At 45.1% G+C, this 21095-nt stretch overlaps 1 protein-coding gene across 2 annotated transcripts in view; it reads right to left on the reverse strand.

Moving 5' to 3' along the window:
* Positions 1–3388: 3388 nt before the first annotated feature.
* The window catches only part of deaf1 (DEAF1 transcription factor), a 37624-nt gene continuing 19917 nt past the window's right edge, over positions 3389–21095 (reverse strand). For both annotated transcript variants that reach the window (XM_035737775.2, XM_035737776.2), the window contains exons 10-13: positions 8417–8685; positions 8107–8205; positions 7551–7640; positions 3389–7203 (exon numbers count right to left, since the gene is read on the reverse strand). In XM_035737775.2, coding sequence (XP_035593668.1) covers positions 7099–7203; positions 7551–7640; positions 8107–8205; positions 8417–8685 — 563 coding nt within the window. In that variant the 3' untranslated portion in view covers positions 3389–7098. The remainder of the gene's footprint in view (positions 7204–7550; positions 7641–8106; positions 8206–8416; positions 8686–21095) is intronic.

Consider the following 21095-nt stretch of genomic DNA (forward strand, 5'->3'; position numbering starts at 1 on the left):
TGTCCAGGAGTTAGCGGATGCTTTAGTCCAGGTCTGGGAGGAGATCCCTCAGGAGACCATCCGCCACCTCATCAGGAGCATGCCCAGGCGTTGTAGGGAGGTCATACAGGCACGTGGAGGCCACACACACACTACTGAGCCTCATTTTGACTTGTTTTAAGGACATTACATCAAAGTTGGATCACCCTGTAGTGTGGTTTTCCACTTTAATTTTGAGTGTGACTCCAAATCCAGAGCTCCATGGGTTGATACATTTGATTTTCATTGATAATTTGTGTGATTTTGTTGTCAGCACATTCAACTATGTAAAGAAAAAAGTATTTAACAAGAATATTTCATTCATTCAGATCTAGGATGTGTTATTTTAGTGTTCCCTTTATTTTTTTGAGCAGTATATAAACTCCAGTCATACTTTATCAAAAGCCTTTTCAAAATCAGCTATGAAAACCAGGCCTGGTGTCCCCGATATTTCATACTATTCTATCGTTTCCAGTACTTGTCTTATATTATCTCCAACGTATCGCTCATTGAAAAAACCTGTCTGATTAGGATTAATAATATCTGAGAATACTCCTTAAATTCTATATGCCAAGCATTTTGCTAGGATTTTTGCATCACAACACTGAAGTGTAAGAGGTCTTCAATTTTTTTAATGGACTGGATCTTTATATACACCACTTGAGTCCTGTTTCAGTAATAATGATATCAGACCTTCTTGTTGCGCGTCTGATTATCTACTATTTCTATAGTAGTGGTTAAAACATGCTAATAATGGTCCTTTGAGTATATCAAATAAGTTTTATATACTTCCACTGGTATGCCATCCAGCCCTGGAGTTTTCCCATCCTCAAAGGCCCCAATTGCCTCAAGCAGTTCCTGTAATTTGGCCTTCACATGAGTCTTTCTGTACAGATGTTAATTTTACATTATTATTAGGGAAAAAATCCATACAATTAGTTTCAGTTAGTGGAGATGGAGGAGACAAACAAAAACATATTCTTAAAGTACTTCCTCTTTCAAATTATCATTTGGTAAATCATGCGTGACTCCATTTGTAACAAGTTTTAATACATTTTATTTGGTAACATTTCTATATTGAAGATTGAAAAAGAATTTGGTACATTTTTCCCCATATTCCATCCGGTTCGCTTTATTTTTACAATATATTACACGGAGGAACTTATTCAAGAAAGATCCCATTTCTTTTTGTTTTTCCTCTAACTTATTCTGTGCCTCTATGGTACAGTTTGTATCTAACTGTACTGTTAGTCCTTCAATTTCCTTTGTTAATATGGACTCTTGATCTAAATTGCTTTTTTATATAGAGGAGTACTGAATTGCATGGCCTCTATAAAAGGCACACTTAAAAGTGTCCCATACAATATGTCTGTTGTACCTATTCATGTCTGGAAAAAGTCAGTTATAAATTATTCTGTTTAGTTCTAAAAAATTTATCATCTAGTAGGCTTTGATTAAATTTCCCAATATCCTCGCCCATGTGGAAATTCTGTAAGAGTAATATATATGCCAATTATGTGATGATCTGACCGCATTCTGTCCCCTATCAACACTTTTTAAACGTTTGGTGCCAGAGAGAATGGCATAAGAAAGTAGTCAAGACGACTAGCTTAAGATTAAGCCTCCGCCATGTATATCTCACTAGGTCAGGGTATTTAAGTCTCCATATATCCACTAATTCCAATATATCCATGACATTCATGATTCCCTTAAGTGCCTGAGGGTAATAGTTTGTAGTGTGATTACCTTTCCGGTCCAGAGGTATTTAAGACCGTATTAAAATCTCCCACCATAATAGTCTAGTGTTGCTTGTAGAGTTAATAAATTATTATATATATTTTCAAAGAAGCTTAGATCATCATTATTCAGACCATATAGGTTAATAAGCCATATCTGTTTATTGTCCAATAACATATTTAAAGTAATCCATCTACCTTAAGGATCTGTTTGGACAATTTGCACATTTGGATCAAAAGTATTGTTAATTAAAACCATCACCCCTTTTGAATTTCTTTGCCCATGGGAGAAATATATTTCACCCCCCCCCAGTTATTTTTCCACAAAACTTTATCTAAAATTGTTGAATGGGTTTCCTGTAAACAATAGATATTATATTCCTTCTCTTTTAGCCAGGTAAATACTGATAGTCTTTTCTTATTATCTGCTAGGCCATTACAATTGTAACTGGCTATACTTATTTCACCACTTACCATAATGAGACAACTTTCAATTATTTTTATCAAAATCTATGTTTGTAAACGTACCATTAAAAAGTAACATGATGATTGAGTGTCTATATAGCTGTACCATGATATTTGCATTGCTACTAAGTAAACCTCCAATTGGTCCCTACTATTCCACCCGCTAAAAGCCCTCCTCATCCCGAGTTGGGTTGTCATCCCAATGTCCAGCAGACCACCCTCGACCCCCTGTATCCCATAGTCCTGAACCGACGGGGATCCATCCTTTGAAAAGAGCAGTGCCATTTACCAAATTGAAGTTGATCAACTGCCAAATGCATTTCCATCGCCCTCACCTCGATGTGTATTATATATAGCTGTGGATCATCCTCTATTGTCCCTAACATCTTTTACTCCTTCGCAACAGTTGTGGAATACACACATACACACACTCAACCCTTTCCTCCCACACAACCATAAGCTCACATTCTCAACAAATGCACCATCCCAGAGCCCACCTCAAGAAAGGTCTCAATTTACAAATGCACTTGATTTACAAATGCACAGTTGCACGAGAAGGCCTGCAAGACCGCGCAAAAAATGGGCAGAAATTGAGATTTTATTAACCATTGTCACATCCTAGATGATGGAGGTCAAATGTACACTTTTTCCCTGAAACACCCACAATACGGTCCTCCGTATTGACCATATTCCCAAGCATCTCCATGCAGTCAAACTTCGATTTTGTAATAATATACCCCCTCTCTGAATGTATGAGTGTGACCCCCTCCCCATGGGTTACTGCAGCTAGTGTTGCCAGCACTGCCACATTCATATTTTACCTGTAACCCCCACCCACCCAACCCCAAGAAATTGACAAATGCAAATAAACAATGATTTTTTCTTCTTCTTTTCAAGATAGGTGTTGATCAGAGGCATACAAGAGAATCATTACATGACAGAGGGAATTCATAAGAGCTCCCAGATCTAGAAAATTGACAAATAACCCCCAACCAGAACCTCATCTTGAAAGACTAATACAAGGCTCCAAATAACAATGCAAAACGACCCAATAGTAGTAGTGTTTTTCAGGGTTATTTCCTCTGGTCATCGTTTCTCATAAGCCATTTTTATTTAAGCTACTAGCTTGGGTGCTTTTGAGGTGTGCAACATTCCACGAAAAAAGTTCAAATCTACCTTGAGAAAAGCATTAGGGGTTAGAGGGGAGAAGGGAAAACATTGTAGAGGGTTTACACATCCACCATTAAAGGTGGAAAGTGGTAGAGGGTATTTGTCTCACCACATCCATATGGGCCCATCTGCAAATTTCCTCCCCTACCTTCACCCTCTCCCCTTCCTTGCAGCTGAAGTACTTGTCAAATATACCAAATGGGACAAACTCAGAGTGGCTCTCAGTCCAGGGCATCAGATTAGAACCACTGTTAATTTCCTTCCACTCTCCCTCCCTGTGCGGTGGACACAGGCTCAGCCCAGTGGTGGTTGGGCAGCCACGGTGCGGTACAGCAGCAGTCATGCCTGATACGGCGAGTGACGCGTGAGTTTGACAGATGCAGGGGATTACAACGCCAGTTAAGACAAGGCTGTGTGCTCAGTGTTGGAGAGCTGAGGCCGGGGTCATTGTGCAGTGCTCCATTGCATAAGGAACATTTTTCTTCCATGAGTCATTCTATTTGGTTAGTTCTCTAATCTAACTAAACGAGGAACAGAAGGGGAGAGTGAGAGAACTCATTGGTGACAACAGCATGTGTCGAGGTGACCTCACAAGAGAACATGACTGACCTCTATCTGAAACATTGAAACGGACATACCTGTCAAATTAATATACTGGATAAGGTTAACCTTTCATTCCCAAACTCTGGTTGAAGGGCTTACTGTGATTACTGCATCCAGAGGCCACAGGAAGTCAGGAGGACTCCCCCAGAAAGTTGGGTAGGTCATTGTGGGTCTCAAAACTCTTCCAATCCCTGAACAGCAGTCTTAATTTATCAATGTAATGGACCCTCTTTTGGACGGGTAGCTGTTGCTCAAATTGACCCTCATTTTTCATACTAGTTCTCCGGTGAGTAGTGATGTTGTTGGTCTTCACAGAAAGATAGCGGGTCGTACTGTATGCAGCACACACATCCTCCCCTCCTCCAGTCACCTGACAGCTTTAATCCATTGGATTAATACACATCAGTGCAGCTGTGTGGCATTAGACAGCTATCACTGAGAAAAACTCTGATAATCTCAATCATGTCCACCATCCATTAAATAATAACCATGGCAGTAACATACTTAACGATGATGTCCAGAGACAGTGGGTGGGTGGATGGCAGTTGCCTATGTGTCAGACAACTCTTGCCCTGCATGAACTCCTGACTCAGGGCAAAGTTCATTCACCATCTCAAATCAATATCCTTGTGGAAATATACAAATGAAAAATGTGTTGAAAATGTAGACTGTATTGCTGTGTTGCAATGTAATCAAAACATATTTTCACCCAGTCAAACTCAAAGCAAGCTGGTTTGAAAAGCAGTTTGCAGGTTTGTTGCAAGTTACATAGAAAATATGTTAAAATGACAAACCGTGTGAAATTCTCAGTAGTCATTATCTATCAATGTGACTGCAGAATTATTTAGGTCATTATATCCCATAATCTCTCACAGCAGGCAGTCATTGGGAACAAGCAAGAGGACAATCAACAAGGTCATTTATTTGTCATTGTGTTTTATATACACTCCTCAAAAAAATAAAGGGAACACTAAAATAACATCCTCAATCTGAATGAATGAAATATTCTTATTAAATACTTTTTTCTTTACATAGTTGAATGTGCTGACAACAAAATCACAAAAAATTATCAATGGAAATCAAATTTATCAACCCATGGAGGTCTGGATTTGGAGTCACACTCAAAATTAAAAGTGGAAAACCACACTACAGGCTGATCCAACTTTGATGTAATGTCCTTAAAACAAGTCCAAATGAGGCTCAGTAGTGTGTGTGGCCTCCACGTGCCTGTATGACCTCCCTACAATGCCTGGGCATGCTCCTGATGAGGTGGCGGATGGTCTCCTGAGGGATATCCTCCCAGACCTGGACTAAAGCATCCGCTAACTCCTGGACAGTCTGTGGTGCAACGATGTCCCAGATGTGCTCAATTGGATTCAGGTCTGGGGAATGGACGGGCCAGTCCATAGCATCAATGCCTTCCTCTAGCAGGAACTGCTGACACACTCCAGCCATATGACGTCTAGCATGGTCTTGCATTAGGAGGAACCCAGGGCCAACCGCACCAGCATATGGTCTCACAAGGGGTGTGAGGATCTCATCTCGGTACCTAATGGCAGTCAGGCTACCTCTGGCGAGAACATGCAGGGCTGTGCGGTTCCCCAAAGAAATGCCACCCCACACCATGACTGACCCACCGCCAAACCGGTCATGCTGGAGGATGTTGCAGGCAGCAGAACGTTCTCCACGGCGTCTCCAGACTGTCATGTCTGTCACATGTGCTCAGTGTGAACCTGCTTTCATCTGTGAAGGGCACAGGGCACCAGTGGCCAATGCCAATCTTGGTGTTCTCTGGCAAATGCCAAACGTCCTGCACGGTGTTGGGCTGTAAGCACAACCCCCACCTGTGGACGTCGGGCCCTCATACCACCCTCATGGAGTCTGTTTCTGACCGTTTGAGCAGACACATGCACATTTGTAGCCTGCTGGAGGTCATTTTGCAGGGCTCTGGCAGTGCTCCTCCTTGCACAAAGGCGGAGGTAGCGGTCCTGCTGCTGTGTTGTTGCCCTCCTACGGCCTCCTCCACGTCTCCTGATGTACTGGCCTGTGTCCTGGTAGCGCCTCCATGCTCTGGACACTACGCTGACAGACACAGCAAACCTTCTTTCCACAGCTCGCATTGATGTTCCATCCTTGATGAGCTGCACTACCTGAGCCACTTGTGTGGGTTGTAGACTCCGTCTCATGCTACCACTAGAGTGAAAGCACCGCCAGCATTCAAAAGTGACCAAAACATAAGCCAGGAAGCATAGGAACTGAGAAGTGGTCTGTGGTCACCACCTGCAGAACCACTCCTTTATTGGGGGTGTCTTGCTAATTGCCTATAATCTCCACCTGTTGTCTATTCCATTTGCACAACAGCATGTGAAATGTATTGTCAATCAGTGTTGCTTCCTAAGTGGACAGTTTGATTTCACAGAAGTGTGATTGACTTGGAGTTACATTGTGTTGTTTAAGTGTTCCCTTTATTTTTTTGAGCAGTGTATAACCTACAGTTGTTTACCAGCTTGTCCTGCTCCATTCAACGTAGGACAGAGCCAATGTAACACATAAAACATGTTAAATTAAATAAATGTATTGATAGAGCAAGTCTTTTTTCGGCAACATGCATTCTGTGTTTTTAAACCCTGGTAGTGGACTACATTTGAAACATACAGTCATTCAGTAATTGATACATTTACAAATCTAACTAGACACCAGTGTGGGTTCAGGGAAGCAATCACTACTCTTCAAATACTTGATCATCTGAAGCACACAGGCCCCGGAGCTGCATTTGTTAGAGGAAACACATTGACAGAGGTCCCGGGGTGTAATGTTGTGTTTTCAGGAGTCAAAATCTTCACATTTATTTCTTCAGACAGGAGACAATGTAATAGCATACTGCAAAACCTCTGTTTGGTGTAAAATAAATCCCAGCTATCATCAAATGCATGCTCTAGGGACATGACAAAGTCTAGCAACTATCTTTGATGTATTCAAAAGAGCAGCAGCAGCACTTAAATTCCAGCTGGCTGAGTTCTGAATGAGAGGCCATGCTCAAGTCTCCAAGGTATTGAAAGGAGGACTTTGCTGTTTTTACAGAATCTGTTTTCAGTGTCTATACCTGCTAGACCTTGACTTTGTCCATGTCTATGGTTGACATGGGCACCTCCTCCTGGACAGCCACAGCCCCACTGGTCTGGCAGCAGTTGTGCTGGTGCTCCTTCCAGTCCTGCAATAAGAATAAGGCAGATGAAAGGAGTGGGACAAGTGGTCAGTGGTGGGTGAGTTGAGGGGGCGATTCAATCTCGACACAATTTCAAGAAGTAATGTTTTTCCCTCATTTTGCCTGTTTTTGGTTCCTAAGAGTAGGCTGTTTGATTGAATCACACCCCCACCACTGACGAGGGATCAGTAGTGGGGAGGGTGGTGGTTTTCTGTGATCCAATCAACAGACTTGATGACATGTTCATGGGTCCTAAGAGACCTTTTATGCCCTGCAGAACGAAATGAAGCCGAGCTGACACGACCCCTGACAACTTAGTGCAGTGACACGGTCTGTAGAGGGTTAAGTCTCACCTTTCTCTGACAGAAGGTGGAACAGTAGTTGACCTTGTGGCATCCTGTGCATTGGCTCATGGCCTCCCGTCCACAGTTCACGCACATTTGCTGTGGTAGAGAAAGTCACAGAATGGAATTACAATCTAAAAAAGGGATAGAATTGATTTGAAAATGAACTGGAAATCGGATAACGCAGGTCATACTTGGCATGATAGAAGAGGTTTGCTTCTCCAGGGGAACCAAGAGGCACAAAATGTCACCGCTGGCTTTTTTGTTGATATGATACCAGGGTTACATTTCCCTTTCCCCCATTCTATCTAACAAATGCTCTCAGGTGGGATAAGTCATGTAGCTTCAAGGTTGTTTGTTTCTCTCGTATCTATATTGTTTATGTGTGTGAAGTAGCAGGCATGATATTTCAACCAGCTCTGACAGTTTTATCCTCCAAGGGGAGACCTGGATAAAATAGTATTTTTCTCTTTAATGGACTGAATGGAACACAGCCAAGAGAAAAAGAAAGAGAAAGAGAGAAAGGGAAAATGAGAGAAAGAGAGTAAGAGGTCTCTCCATGTACCTTGATGATGATCTCTGTAATTTCTGAGCCTCTCTTCCCCTCTGGGTCATCTGGGTGCTGGAATGATATCTGACTCTGGAAGGGCTGGGTGAGTGTACACTGCAGGAGGGAAGACCGCAAATAGAAGTCAAACTAAAAAAATGTTTTTATTTTTTTTTTAAACACCTCAAGACACCCAGCATTTCCCCATGGCCATGTTCAATAGGCACAAAACAGAAGAAAATGCTACAGTGCGAAAACGTTTCACTACATTGTGTCATAATGACCATGATCCTGGACTAACCACCAGGGTCTCCTCCAGTCCCCTCACCTCCTTCCTGCTGCCGTGGATCTTGTCCTGGCTGAAGGCATCATGGCCTGCCTGGCAGTGGCAGGCCTGCTTGGCCTGGTCGATCAGTGCCTTGAGCTGCTGCACCGTGCTCAGCAGGCTGTTGGCCGTCTCCTCCAGGTAAAGCCATGTCCTCTGGCCCTCCCTGACCCCAGACACCTCCAGCCCCCCGTTCACCAGCCCCGGAGATGAGGATGGAGACTCCACCTTGGCCTGGGGGGCCATGGCCAGTGCCGGTAGCGCTGTCAACACTGTAGGAAGGGAGGGAGCGGTTAGATTAAACCTTTCCATTCCAAACGTACAATGAGAGTATTCAATAATAATTTCTTAATTATTTGAGGCAAGGAATGTAGAATATGGATTATGAACCAATATACTCTCAATAAGGGCATTGGTATGCATACAAACAATCAATATATTGTTTGACAGAAAAATATATGCATTTAAATGTGTATTTATTGATAATAGCGATTGATAAGAATGTTAGGCCCGTCCAATTAATATGTAAGCCAGATAAATAAATAAAATCAGGGCAAAAACTACCTTCTGAAATCATGTCAACCCCAACGATAGCTGCCCTTCCTCAAACCTTGATCGCCCCCACACCTAGTAACTCCTGACATGACTCCTTATTTTATGCTTCCAAAATAAGACTGGAAAAGGGGGGGAAACGTGGGTGGAACGAGGGAGAAAATTAGGCCAGATAAGCCTGCGTGCCCCACCCATTGTCCAAGTATCATGGAGGAGGAGAGATACGTCTGTGGAAGTGGCGGTCAGTGTCTTTTAAGATGAGGACAAAACAAATATTCATGAGCATGTCCTTATTTCTATTACAGCATATTGGATGACTGTCATTCATATTCCATTCACCCAGTTCAATGTAACAGCGACAGGTTTAGACTACTTCACGATACTCAAATTTTCCCTATACTCATGAGGTTGCTACAACCTAGCATATGAATGAACATTTACAACGTAGGTGCAGACAGGTCGAGAGACAAGTACAACAGTTGCAAAGTTTCTATTGGATAAATTCAGGTACGTTTATCCCTGTTTTGTTCCCTTTGCTTCAGTTTAAGAAAAGTTTTTCAACAGAATTGGCAGAATGAATACACTCCTGTTCACACTTAAACACAGTTCACTTTCATAGCAGCCACGTTGTATTTCTTCTCGCGTCTATGCACTTTCCTCCTCTCACCTCTTCCCTTCGGTTTTGGACTTAAGTGCACAACACATCAGCTGTATGTGACCAGGCAAAAAAACCTTTCCAAGAAAACCACTAACAGCCTACATCGTTCTCACCATATTAGCTAAAGTAACATCATCAGTTAGCATAGCTAATAGAACTAACGCTGCGCCACTCGGGGCTCCCAAGTGCTTGAGGTAACACTACAGACACCCTGGTTTGAATCCAGGCTGTATCATATCCGGCCGTGATTGGGATTCCCATAGGTCGGCGCACAATTGGCCCAGCGTCATCCGGGTTTGGTCGGTGTAGGCCGTCAATGTAAATAAGAATTGTTCTTAACTGACTTACCTAGTTAAATAAAAGGATACATTTTTTAAAAACATGTTAGTAAACCCAATAGAATCAAGCAGTAAGGTTACAGTGTACAGTCAGTAAGAGTTACACCGGCGGGCCCCGGTGGCAATACATTTGTAAAACCAAACGCTTACCTTGACTGTTCCAGTGTTGTGTTGGAAAAATATAGCCAGCTAGCTAACATAGCATCCCTCTCTTTGAGCAGGGTGTTTCAGTAGACTAAACTAGCTAGCTGCATCTAGCTAAGTAAGTGACCCTGAAAAAAATACACTCTCTTGCGTCTCACTTTGGATTAAATTAATCTGTTAAAAACTTAAACTATTGTCTCTCTCTCTTTGAGTCAACGACTGACCACATTTTATGCACTGCAGTGCTATTTAGCTGTAGCTTATGCTTTTAGTACTAGATTAATTATCTAATCCTGTGATTGGGTGGACAAATTGTCAGTTCATGCTGCAAGAGCTCTGATAGGTTGGACGACGTCCTCCAGAAGTTGTCATAATTACTATGGAAGGTGGCGAGAACCATGAGCCTCCTAGGTTTTGAATTTAAGTCAATGTACCCAGAGGAGAATGGAAGCAAGATGTCCTCCGGCTACACCGTGTGCTACCCTACAGAGTGCTTTTGAGGCAACTGTAGACCTTCTTTGCAAAATAACAAGTATTTGGTGACACGTGATTATATTTAGTTTAGTTTTATCTAAATGGGTTAACTTTAATGTTTTACCATTTTTAATTTTTATGAAATTCACTGAGGAGGATAGCCCTCGCCTTCCTCCTCTGAGCAGCCTCCACTGGTCTGTGGCTCAGGGAAAGGTTTAATAATCATAGGGTTCCACCAAGCAGCACACCGTTGGAGAGATAAATCACTAGTGGGCTTTCATCTTTCTCCAACTGTACCAGAGAGCACAGCAGAACAGACAAAGAGCAACAACAGTCTAAACAAAGAAGCCCCATCTACTCCGGTGGGAGAGAGGGAGATGGAAGGACAGAGGGCGACAAGCGTCATCACATACATCACAGGAGCCCTAACACACACACAGCATGAGATGAGGCTCAAGACAGACACAAACACGCACCCTGCATGCAGTCATACGCTCCCCATCCAACCTGAAAGAGCTCAAGAGGATCTGCAGAGAATAATGAGAGAAACTCCTTAAATACAGGTGTACGAAGCTTGTAGCGTCATACCCAAGAAGACTCAAGGCTGTAATCCCTGTCAAAGGTGCTTCAACAAAGTACTGAGTAAAGTCTGAATACTTATGTAAGTGATTTTTTATTTTGTTTATATATTTGCAACATTTCTAAAAACCCTGTTGTTGCTTTGTTATTTTGGAGAATTGTGTGTAGATTGATGAGGGGGAAAAACTATTTAATAATCCATTTTACAATAAGGCTGTAATGTAACAAAATGTGGAGAAAGTCAAGGGGTCCGAATTATTTCCGAATGCACTTTGTGTGTCACTATGCAGTGTAGTCTCCCAGGCCCTGCCGCTGAAAAACATCCCCACCGCATGATGCTGCCACTACAATGCTTCACCGTAGGAATAGTGCCAGGTTTCCTCCAGATGTGACGCTTGGCATTCAGGCCTAATAGTTCAATCTTGGTTTCATCAGACTCAATCTTGTTTGTCATGGTCTGAGAGTCTTTCAACTCCAAGCAGGCAGTCATGTGCCTTTTACTGAAGAGGGCTTCCATTTGGCCACTCTACAATAAGTAAAGGCCTGATTGGTGGAGTGCTGCCGAGATGGCTAGAGCTCTGTCAGAGTGACCATCAGGTTCTAGGTCACCTCCCTAACCAAGGCCATTCTCCTCAAATTGCTCAATTTGGCCGGGTGGTTCCAAACTACTTCCATTCAAGAACTGTGTTCTTGGGGATCTTCAACGCTGCAGACATGTTTTGGTACCCTTCCCCAGATCTGTGCCTTCGACACAATCCTGTCTCTGAGAACTACAGACAATTCCTTCAACCTAATGGCTTGGTTTTTGCTCTAACATGCACTGTCAACTGTTGACCCTTATATAGACAGGTGTGTGCCTTTCCAAATTATGTCCAATCAATTGAATTTATCACAGGTGGACTCCAAGTTGTAGAACAATCTCAAGGATGATCAATGGAAAAAGGATGCACCGGAGCTCAATTTCAAGTCTCATAGCAAAGGGTCTGAATTCATCTGTAAATAAGGTATCCGTTTAATAAACGTGCAAACATTTCTAAAAAACTTTTCGCTTTGTCATTATGAGGTATTGTGTGTTGATTGATGAGGAAAACATTTCATTTAAACCATTTTAGAATAAGGCTGTAATGTAACAAAATGTGGAAAAAGTCAAGGGGTCTGAATACTTGCCGAATGCACTCTATATACAATGCATGGGGTGGAAAGCAAGGAAATATAATCAACAATGACCAGTCCCATCATATCACATCACCAGGTGTGATGCAAGCTTGTGATTGTTCATTCAAAACAAGGTTTTCCCCCTTCAAACAGCTAACATCTTCCACCTATCAAACAAGGTGTGTGTGTGTGTCAGTGGAGGCTCCTCAGAGGAGGAAGGGGAGGACCATCCTCCTCAGTGAATTTAATTTATTTTTCAAAGCCAAACATTTAAAAAGTTATAATTTTTAGATAAAACTATACTAAATATATTCACTTCAATAAATAATTCAAACAAATTGTTTAGCCATGAAGGTCTACAGTAGACTCAGCAGCACTCTGTAGAGTAGCACCATGGTGTTGCTGGAGGACAGCTAACTTCCGTTCTCCTCAGAGTACATTGACTCCAATATAAAGCCTAGGAGGCTCCGTTTTCAACCCTTTCCATAGACTTACACAGTAATTATGACTACTTCCAGAGGACATCCTCAAATCTATCAGAGCTCTTGCAGCATGAACTGACATGTACCTAGTACTGAAAGCATATGCTACAGCTAACATATTAATTTCTTCAAAAATGAAGGTGGAGAAAGAAAGATATTTCAGAATTGTTTCTCTTCTCACTTATCTAGCAAATGCAGCTATCTAGTTTAGCCTACTCAAACACCTGGCTCAAACAGAGGGATTTGTTAGCTAGCTGGCTATGTTAGCTAGCTGGCTATGATTATCAAAACACTGGAACTCTTTCAAGTCAAGGTAAGCTTTTGGTTTTACTAAATTATTGCCACCGGAGCCGCAGGTGTATCTGTTAAACTGCTTACTGACTGTACTGCATGATTGTAATAGGTTTACTAACGTGTTAGTTCTATTAGCTATGTTGACTATGATGTTACTTTAGCTAATATGGTGACAACGATGTAGGCTGTGTGTAGCAGTTATGATATGAAGGTATGGATTGGAAAGATTTTTTGGCCTGGTCACAAAAAGCTGATGTGTTGTGCAGGAAAAGGTGAGAGGAGGAGAGCGTGAAGATGCGAGAAGGAATACAACGAGCTGTTTGTATGTTTCTATACAAGTGAACTGCTTGTATATGATTAGGGGTGTATTCATTCCGCCAACTCTGTTGAAAAACTTTTCTTAAGCGGAAGCAAACAGAACAAAACGGGTATAAACATACCTGAATTTGTTCAATAGAAACGCTTGCAACTGTTGGACTAATGATTACACCCTAGATCAGCTAGATGCAGGCAAGAGTGTGCAAGGCGATATTGAATGTGTCACTGTCTGTCCATGTGTCAGTCACCTCAAATGTTTATCTTGACCTGTGTGCACCAACTGTGTAAACGTTCATTTATAGGCAGTAGCAACCTCATGATGAGTATTGGGAAAATTTAAGTAGCCTTAACCTGTCACATTGAACTGGGTGAATGGAAAATTAATGACAGTAATCCAATATGCTGTAATAGAAATAAGACCTTGCTCATAGTACATGTTTTTTTAAATATACATATATATATATACACAAATAAATAAATAGACGTCATCTTAAAAGGCACCGATCGTCACTGGTGTGTGTAGACATGCATGCGGGTGTGTGTGTACGCTTGAGTAAAAGAGATCTGCAGGGAGTACATCAATGCACTTGCACACAGCACGGCTACAGACAAAAGGCTATATTTGCAAACAGACTGATTGTATGCAGTTTCCAGAGCACTGAGACAATCACTCCGGCTGTGTTGATGGACGGCCTGTTTGTGTTGGGGAATCGTAATACAGAATTATATAAGGATGCTGAGAGAAAGAAAGAGAGCGAGAGAGAGAGAGCAAACAAGAGCGAGATAAAAATAGCAAAGTGAGCTATAAAAAGTTGGGGATGAGACGAGATAAATATATGGAAGAGAAAGAAAGTGAAGGAAACAGAGAGAGAAATATGTGGGAGTCAAAGAAAAATATACAGAATGAGAGCAAAGAGAAAGTGAGACAGAGAGAGAGTGAGAGGAAGAGAGTGAGGAAGAGAAGGAGAGAGAAAGTGTGAGAGGAAGAGGAGAGAGAAAGTGAGACAGAGAGAGAGTGAGAGGAAGAGAAGGAGAGAGAAAGTGTGAGAGGAAGAGGAGAGAGAAAGTGAGAGGAAGAGGAGAGAGAAAGTGAGAGGAAGAGGAGAGAGAAAGTGAGACAGAGAGAGTGAGGAAGAGAAGGAGAGAGAAAGTGTGAGAGGAAGAGGAGAGAGAAAGTGTGACAGAGAGAGTGAGGAAGAGAAGGAGAGAGAAAGTGTGAGAGGAAGAGGAGAGAGAAAGCGAGACAGAGAGAGAGTGAGAGGAAGAGAAGGAGAGAGAAAGTGAGAGGAAGAGGAGAGAGAAAGTGAGAGGAAGAGGAGAGAGAAAGTGAGACAGAGAGAGTGAGGAAGAGAAGGAGAGAGAAAGTGTGAGAGGAAGAGGAGAGAGAAAGCGAGACAGAGAGAGAGTGAGAGGAAGAGAAGGAGAGAGAAAGTGTGAGAAGAAGAGGAGAGAGAAAGTGAGAGAAGAAGAGGAGAGAGAAAGTGAGAGATAGCGAGTGTGCGAGAATTCAAGAGCTAAAGAGAAAAAGAGAGGGACGGCTAAAGAGAGACTCCTGAGAAGAGTGACACCTGTGATCTTCACCTGTAAAGCCTTGATTAGAGGATCAATGTCCTGGAGGTGCACAACGCCCCATAACATCCACTGCAGAGGGAATAAAAGTCAAAAACACTCTTCTAGGAGAGGAGAGAAATAATTCCCTCAACAAACTTAGTTCCTCATTGTTCACTTGAAAAGACTGAGACGCATCAGGGGTTGAGAAGAGGACTATAGAACAGACAGTACAGTGCAATCCTAACTAGTTGGCCAGAGAGAACAACAAAGAAAACAAAAAGACAGCATGCCAGGCAGACAGAGAGTGCATCAGTCCATACCAGGGTTTTCCAACTCTGTTCCTGGAGCGCTACCTCTAGGTTTTCATTCCAACCCTAATCTAGTACACCTGATTCTAATAATTAGCTGGTTGATCAACTGAATCAGGTTAGTTCCAGCTGGGGTTGGATTGAAAACCTACTGGGGGGTATCTCTCCAGGAACAGGGTTGGAGAGCCCTGGTATATCCACTAAACAAAAGACATCAGGCAGGCAGAGTGCTTTGGTCTATACACTTTTGGCTTCTCACAGTACTAAACGAAGGTGTACTATTGCTGAGCTTTTTGAGGTCCGTTCGGTTTTGCTTATTAAAAAAAGACTTTTTTTTTTTACAGTAAATGCCGCCTGGTATAGAGGTCCTGGGTGGCAGGACCTGGGCCGTTCGCACTACCCTCTATAGTGCCTTGCGGTCGGAAGTCGAGCAGTTGCCATACCAGGCAGCGATGCAACATCTGAGGACCCATGCCAAATATTTTCAGTCTCCTGAGGGGGAATAGGTTGTCGTACCCTCTTCACGACTGCCTTGGTGTGCTTGGACCATGTTAGTTTATTGGTGATGTGGACTGGACACCAAGGAACTTGAAGCTCTCAACCTGATGATGGTGTTGATTTGAGCTATAACCAGCCTTTTAAAGCACTTCATGGCTACAGACGTGAGTTCTACGGGTCGGTAGTCATTTAGGCAGGTTACCTTAGTGTTCTTGGACACAGGCACTATGGTGGTCTGCTTGAAACATAGTTGGTATTACAGTCTTGGACAGGGAAAGGTTGAAAATGTCAGTGAAGACACTTGCCAGTTGGTCAGCACATGCTGGCAGTACACGTCCTGGAAGTCCTCCTGGCCCTGCGGCCTTGTGAATGTTGACCTGTTTTTAAGGTCTTACTCACATCGACTGCAGAGGGCGTGATCACACAGCTTGTGCTCTCATGCATGTTTCAGTGTTATTTGCCTCGAAGCGAGCATAGAAGTACTTTAACTCGTCTGGTAGGCTCGTGTCACTGGGCAGCTCTCGGCTGTGCTTCCCTTCCTAGTCTGTAATAGTTTTCAAGCCCTGCCACATCCGACGAGCCGGTGTAGTACGATTCGATCTTAGACCTGTATTGACAGTTTGCCTGTTTGATGGATCGCCGGAGGTCATAGTGGGATTTCTTATAAGCTTCCGGATTAGAGTCGCGCTCTTTGAAAGCGGCAGCTCTAGTCTTTAGCTCAGCGTGGATGTTGCCTGAAATCCATGGCTTCTGGTTGTACGGTCACTGTGGGGATGACGTCATTGATGCGCTTTTTGATGAAGCCAATGACTGATATGGTGTACTCCAATGCCATTGGAGGAATCCCAGAACATATTCCACCCTGTGCTAGCAAAACAGTCCTGTAGCTTAGCATCTGACCACTTTTTTATTGATCTCATCACTGGTGCTTCCTGTTTTAATTTTTGCTTGGAAGCAGGAATCAGGAGGATATAATTATGGTCAGATTTGCCAAATGGAGGGTGAGGGAGAGCTTTGTATGCTTCTCTGTGTGTGGAGTAAAGGTGGTCCAGCGTTGTTTCCCCTCTGGTTGCACGGTTAACATATTGATAGAAATTTGATCAAATCGGATTTAAGTTTTCCTGCATTAAAGTCCCCGGCTACTAGGAGCGCAGCCTCAGAGAGAGAGCGAGAGATGGGAACAGAGAGAGAGCGAGAGCGAGCAATGGGAACAGAGAGAGAGCGAGAGCAAGCGATGGGAACAGAGAGAGAGCGAGAGATGGGAACAGAGAGAGAGATGGGAACAGAGAGAGAGAGAGCGAGCGATGGGAACAGAGAGAGAGAGAGAGAGAGAGATGGGAGAGGGAACAGAGAGAGAGAGAGAGAGAGAGCGAGCGATGGGGAGAGAGAGAGAGAGAGAGAGAGATGAGAGAGAGAGAGAGAGAGAGAGAGAGCGAGCGATGGGAACAGAGAGAGAGAGAGAGAGCGATGGGAACAGAGAGAGAGATAGAGAGAGCGATGGGAACAGAGAGAGAGAGAGAGAGAGCGAGCGATGGGAACAGAGAGAGAGAGAGAGAGAGAGCGATGGGAACAGGGAACAGAGAGAGAGAGAGAACAGAGAGAGAGAGCGATGGGAACAGAGAGAGAGAGAGCGATGGGAACAGAGAGAGAGAGAGAGCGATGGGAACAGAGAGAGAGAGAGATGGGAACAGAGAGAGAGAGAGCGATGGGAACAGAGAGAGAGCGATGGGAACAGAGAGAGAGAGAGCGATGGGAACAGAGAGAGAGAGAGCGATGGGAACAGAGAGAGAGAGAGCGATGGGAACAGAGAGAGAGAGAGAGAGAGAGAGAGAGAGAGAGAGAGAGCGATGGGAACAGAGAGAGAGCGATGGGAACAGAGAGAGAGAGCGATGGGAACAGAGAGAGAGAGAGCGATGGGAACAGAGAGAGAGCGATGGGAACAGAGAGAGAGAGAGCGATGGGAACAGAGAGAGAGAGCGATGGGAACAGAACAGAGAGAGAGAGAGAGAGAGAGAGAGAGAGCGATGGGAACAGAGAGAGAGAGGGAACAGAGAGAGAGGGAGCAGAGAGGGATTAGAGAGAGAGAGAGCGAGGGAACAGAGAGAGAGAGAGGATTAGAGAGAGAGAGAGAGCGATGGGAACAGAGAGAGAGAGAGAGGAGAAGAGAGAGAGAGCGAGCGATGGGATTAGAGAGAGAGAGAGAGAGAGCGATGGGAACAGAGAGAGAGAGAGAGCGATGGGAACAGAGAGAGAGAGAGAGAGCGAACAGGAAGAGAGAGAGAGAGAGAGCGATGGGAACAGAGAGAGAGAGAGAGAGAGCGATGGGAACAGAGAGAGAGAGAGAGAGAGAGAGCGATGGGAACAGAGAGAGAGAGAGAGGGAACAGAGAGAGAGCGAGCGATGGGAACAGAGAGAGAGAGAGAGAGAGAGAGCGATGGGAACAGAGAGAGAGAGAGAGAGGGAACAGGGAACAGAGAGAGAGAGAGAGCGATGGGAACAGAGAGAGAGAGAGAGAGCGATGGGAACAGAGAGAGAGAGGGAACAGAGAGAGAGAGCGATGGGAACAGAGAGAGAGAGAGAGAGCGATGGGAACAGAGAGAGAGAGCGAGAGAGAGCGAGAGGGAACAGAGAGAGAGAGAGAGAGAGAGCGATGGGGAACAGAGAGAGAGAGAGAGAGAGAGAGAGAGGGAACAGAGAGAACAGAGAGAGAGAGAGAGAGCGAGGGAACAGAGAGAGAGAGAGAGAGAGCGAGCGATGGGATTAGAGAGAGAGAGAGAGCGATGGGAACAGAGAGAGAGAGAGAGAGAGCGATGGGAACAGAGAGAGAGAGAGAGAGAGAGCGATGGGAACAGAGAGAGAGAGAGAGCGAGCGATGGGAACAGAGAGAGAGAGAGAGAGAGAGAGAGAGCGGATGGGATTAGAGAGAGAGAGCAGCGATGGGATTAGAGAGAGGGAACAGAGAGAGAGAGAGAGAGAGCGAGCGATGGGAACAGAGAGAGAGAGAGAGAGAGAGAGCGATGGGAACAGAGAGAGAGAGAGAGAGAGAGATGGGAACAGAGAGCGATGGGAACAGAGAGAGAGAGAGCGATGGGAACAGAGAGAGAGCGAGCGAGGGAGAGAGAGAGCGCGATGGGAACAGAGAGAGAGCGAGAGAGAGAGCGATGGGAACAGAGAGAGAGAGAGAGGGAACAGAGAGAGAGCGAGCGATGGGAACAGAGAGAGAGAGAGAGCGAGCGATGGGAACAGAGAGAGAGAGAGAGAGCGAGCGATGGGAACAGAGAGAGAGAGAGCAGATGGGAACAGAGAGAAGAGGGAACAGAGAGAGAGAGCGATGGGAACAGAGAGAGAGCGAGAGAGAGAGCGAGAGAGAGAGAGAGAGAGAGCGAGCGATGGGAACAGAGAGAGAGAGCGAGAGATGGGAACAGAGAGAGAGCGAGAGCGAGCGATGGGAACAGAGAGAGAGCGAGCGATGGGAACAGAGAGAGAGCGAGCGATGGGAACAGAGAGAGAGCGAGAGCGAGCGATGGGAACAGAGAGAGAGAGCGAGCGATGGGAACAGAGCGAGAGCGAGCGATGGGAACAGAGCGAGAGCGAGCGATGGGAACAGAGAGAGAGCGAGCGATGGGAACAGAGAGAGAGCGAGCGATGGGAACAGAGAGAGAGAGCGAGCGATGGGAACAGAGAGAGAGCGAGAGCGAGCGATGGGAACAGAGAGAGCGAGGAACAGAGAGAGAGAGATGGAACAGAGCGAGAGAGCGAGCGAACAGGGAACAGAGCGAGAGCGAGATGGGAACAGAGCGAGAGCGAGCGATGGGAACAGAGAGAGAGCAGATGGGAACAGAGAGAGAGAGAGAGCGAGCGATGGGAACAGAGCGAGAGCGAGCGATGGGAACAGAGAGAGAGCGAGCGATGGGAACAGAGCGAGAGCGAGCGATGGAACAGAGAGAGAGAGAGAGAGAGAGCGATGGGAACAGAGAGAGAGCGAGAGCGAGCATGGAACAGAGAGAGATGGGAACAGAGAGAGAGAGAGCGAGAGAGAGAAGCGATGGGAACAGAACAGAGCGAGCGATGGGAACAGAGCGAGAGCGAGCGATGGAACAGAGCGAGAGAGCGATGGGAACAGAGAGAGAGCGAGCGATGGGAACAGAGAGAGAGAGAGCGATGGGAACAGAGAGAGAGAGAGAGAGAGCGATGGGAACAGAGAGAGAGAGAGATGGGAACAGAGAGAGAGCGAGAGGGAACAGAGAGAGAGAGAGAGAGCGATGGGAACAGAGAGAGAGAGAGAGATGGGAACAGATGGGAACAGAGGGAGAGAGCGAGAGCGAGCGATGGGAACAGAGAGAGAGAGAGATGGGAACAGAGAGAGAGAGAGAGAGCGATGGGAACAGAGGGAGAGAGCGAGAGATGGGAACAGAGAGAGAGAGCGAGAGATGGGAACAGAGAGAGAGAGAGCGAGCGATGGGAACAGAGAGAGAGAGCGATGGAGAGAGAGAGAGAGATGGGAACAGAGAGAGAGCGAGAGCGAGAGATGGGAACAGAGAGAGAGCGAGAGCAGAGAGATGGGAACAGAGAGAGAGAGAGCGAGAGATGGGAACAGAGAGAGAGCGAGAGATGGGAACAGAGAGAGAGAGATGGGAACAGAGAGAGATGGGAACAGAGAGAGAGAGAGCGAGAGATGGGAACAGAGAGAGAGAGAGCGAGAGATGGGAACAGAGAGAGAGAGAGCGAGAGATGGGAACAGAGAGAGAGAGAGCGAGAGATGGGAACAGAGAGAGAGAGAGAGCGAGAGATGGGAACAGAGAGAGAGAGAGAGCGAGATGGGAACAGAGAGAGAGAGAGAGAGCGAGAGATGGGAACAGAGAGAGAGAGAGAGCGAGAGATGGGAACAGAGAGAGAGAGAGAGAGAGAGAGATGGGAACAGAGAGAGAGAGAGAGAGAGAGATGGGAACAGAGAGAGAGAGCGAGAGCGATGGGAACAGAGAGAGAGAGAGCGAGAGATGGGAACAGAGAGAGAGAGAGAGCGAGAGATGGGAACAGAGAGAGAGAGAGAGCGAGCGATGGGAACAGAGAGAGAGAGAGCGAGCGATGGGAACAGAGAGAGAGAGAGAGATGGGAACAGAGAGAGAGAGAGCGAGAGATGGGAACAGAGAGAGAGAGAGAGCGAGAGATGGGAACAGAGAGAGAGAGAGCGAGAGATGGGAACAGAGAGAGAGAGAGAGAGATGGGAACAGAGAGAGAGAGAGAGCGAGAGATGGGAACAGAGAGAGAGAGCAGAGAGAGAGATGGGAACAGAGAGAGAGAGAGCAGCGATGGAACAGAGAGAGAGAGAGA

The sequence above is a fragment of the Oncorhynchus keta genome, chromosome 26 (assembly GCF_023373465.1).
Source record: "Oncorhynchus keta strain PuntledgeMale-10-30-2019 chromosome 26, Oket_V2, whole genome shotgun sequence".
In the NCBI taxonomy this organism is placed as follows: Eukaryota; Metazoa; Chordata; class Actinopteri; order Salmoniformes; family Salmonidae; genus Oncorhynchus; species Oncorhynchus keta.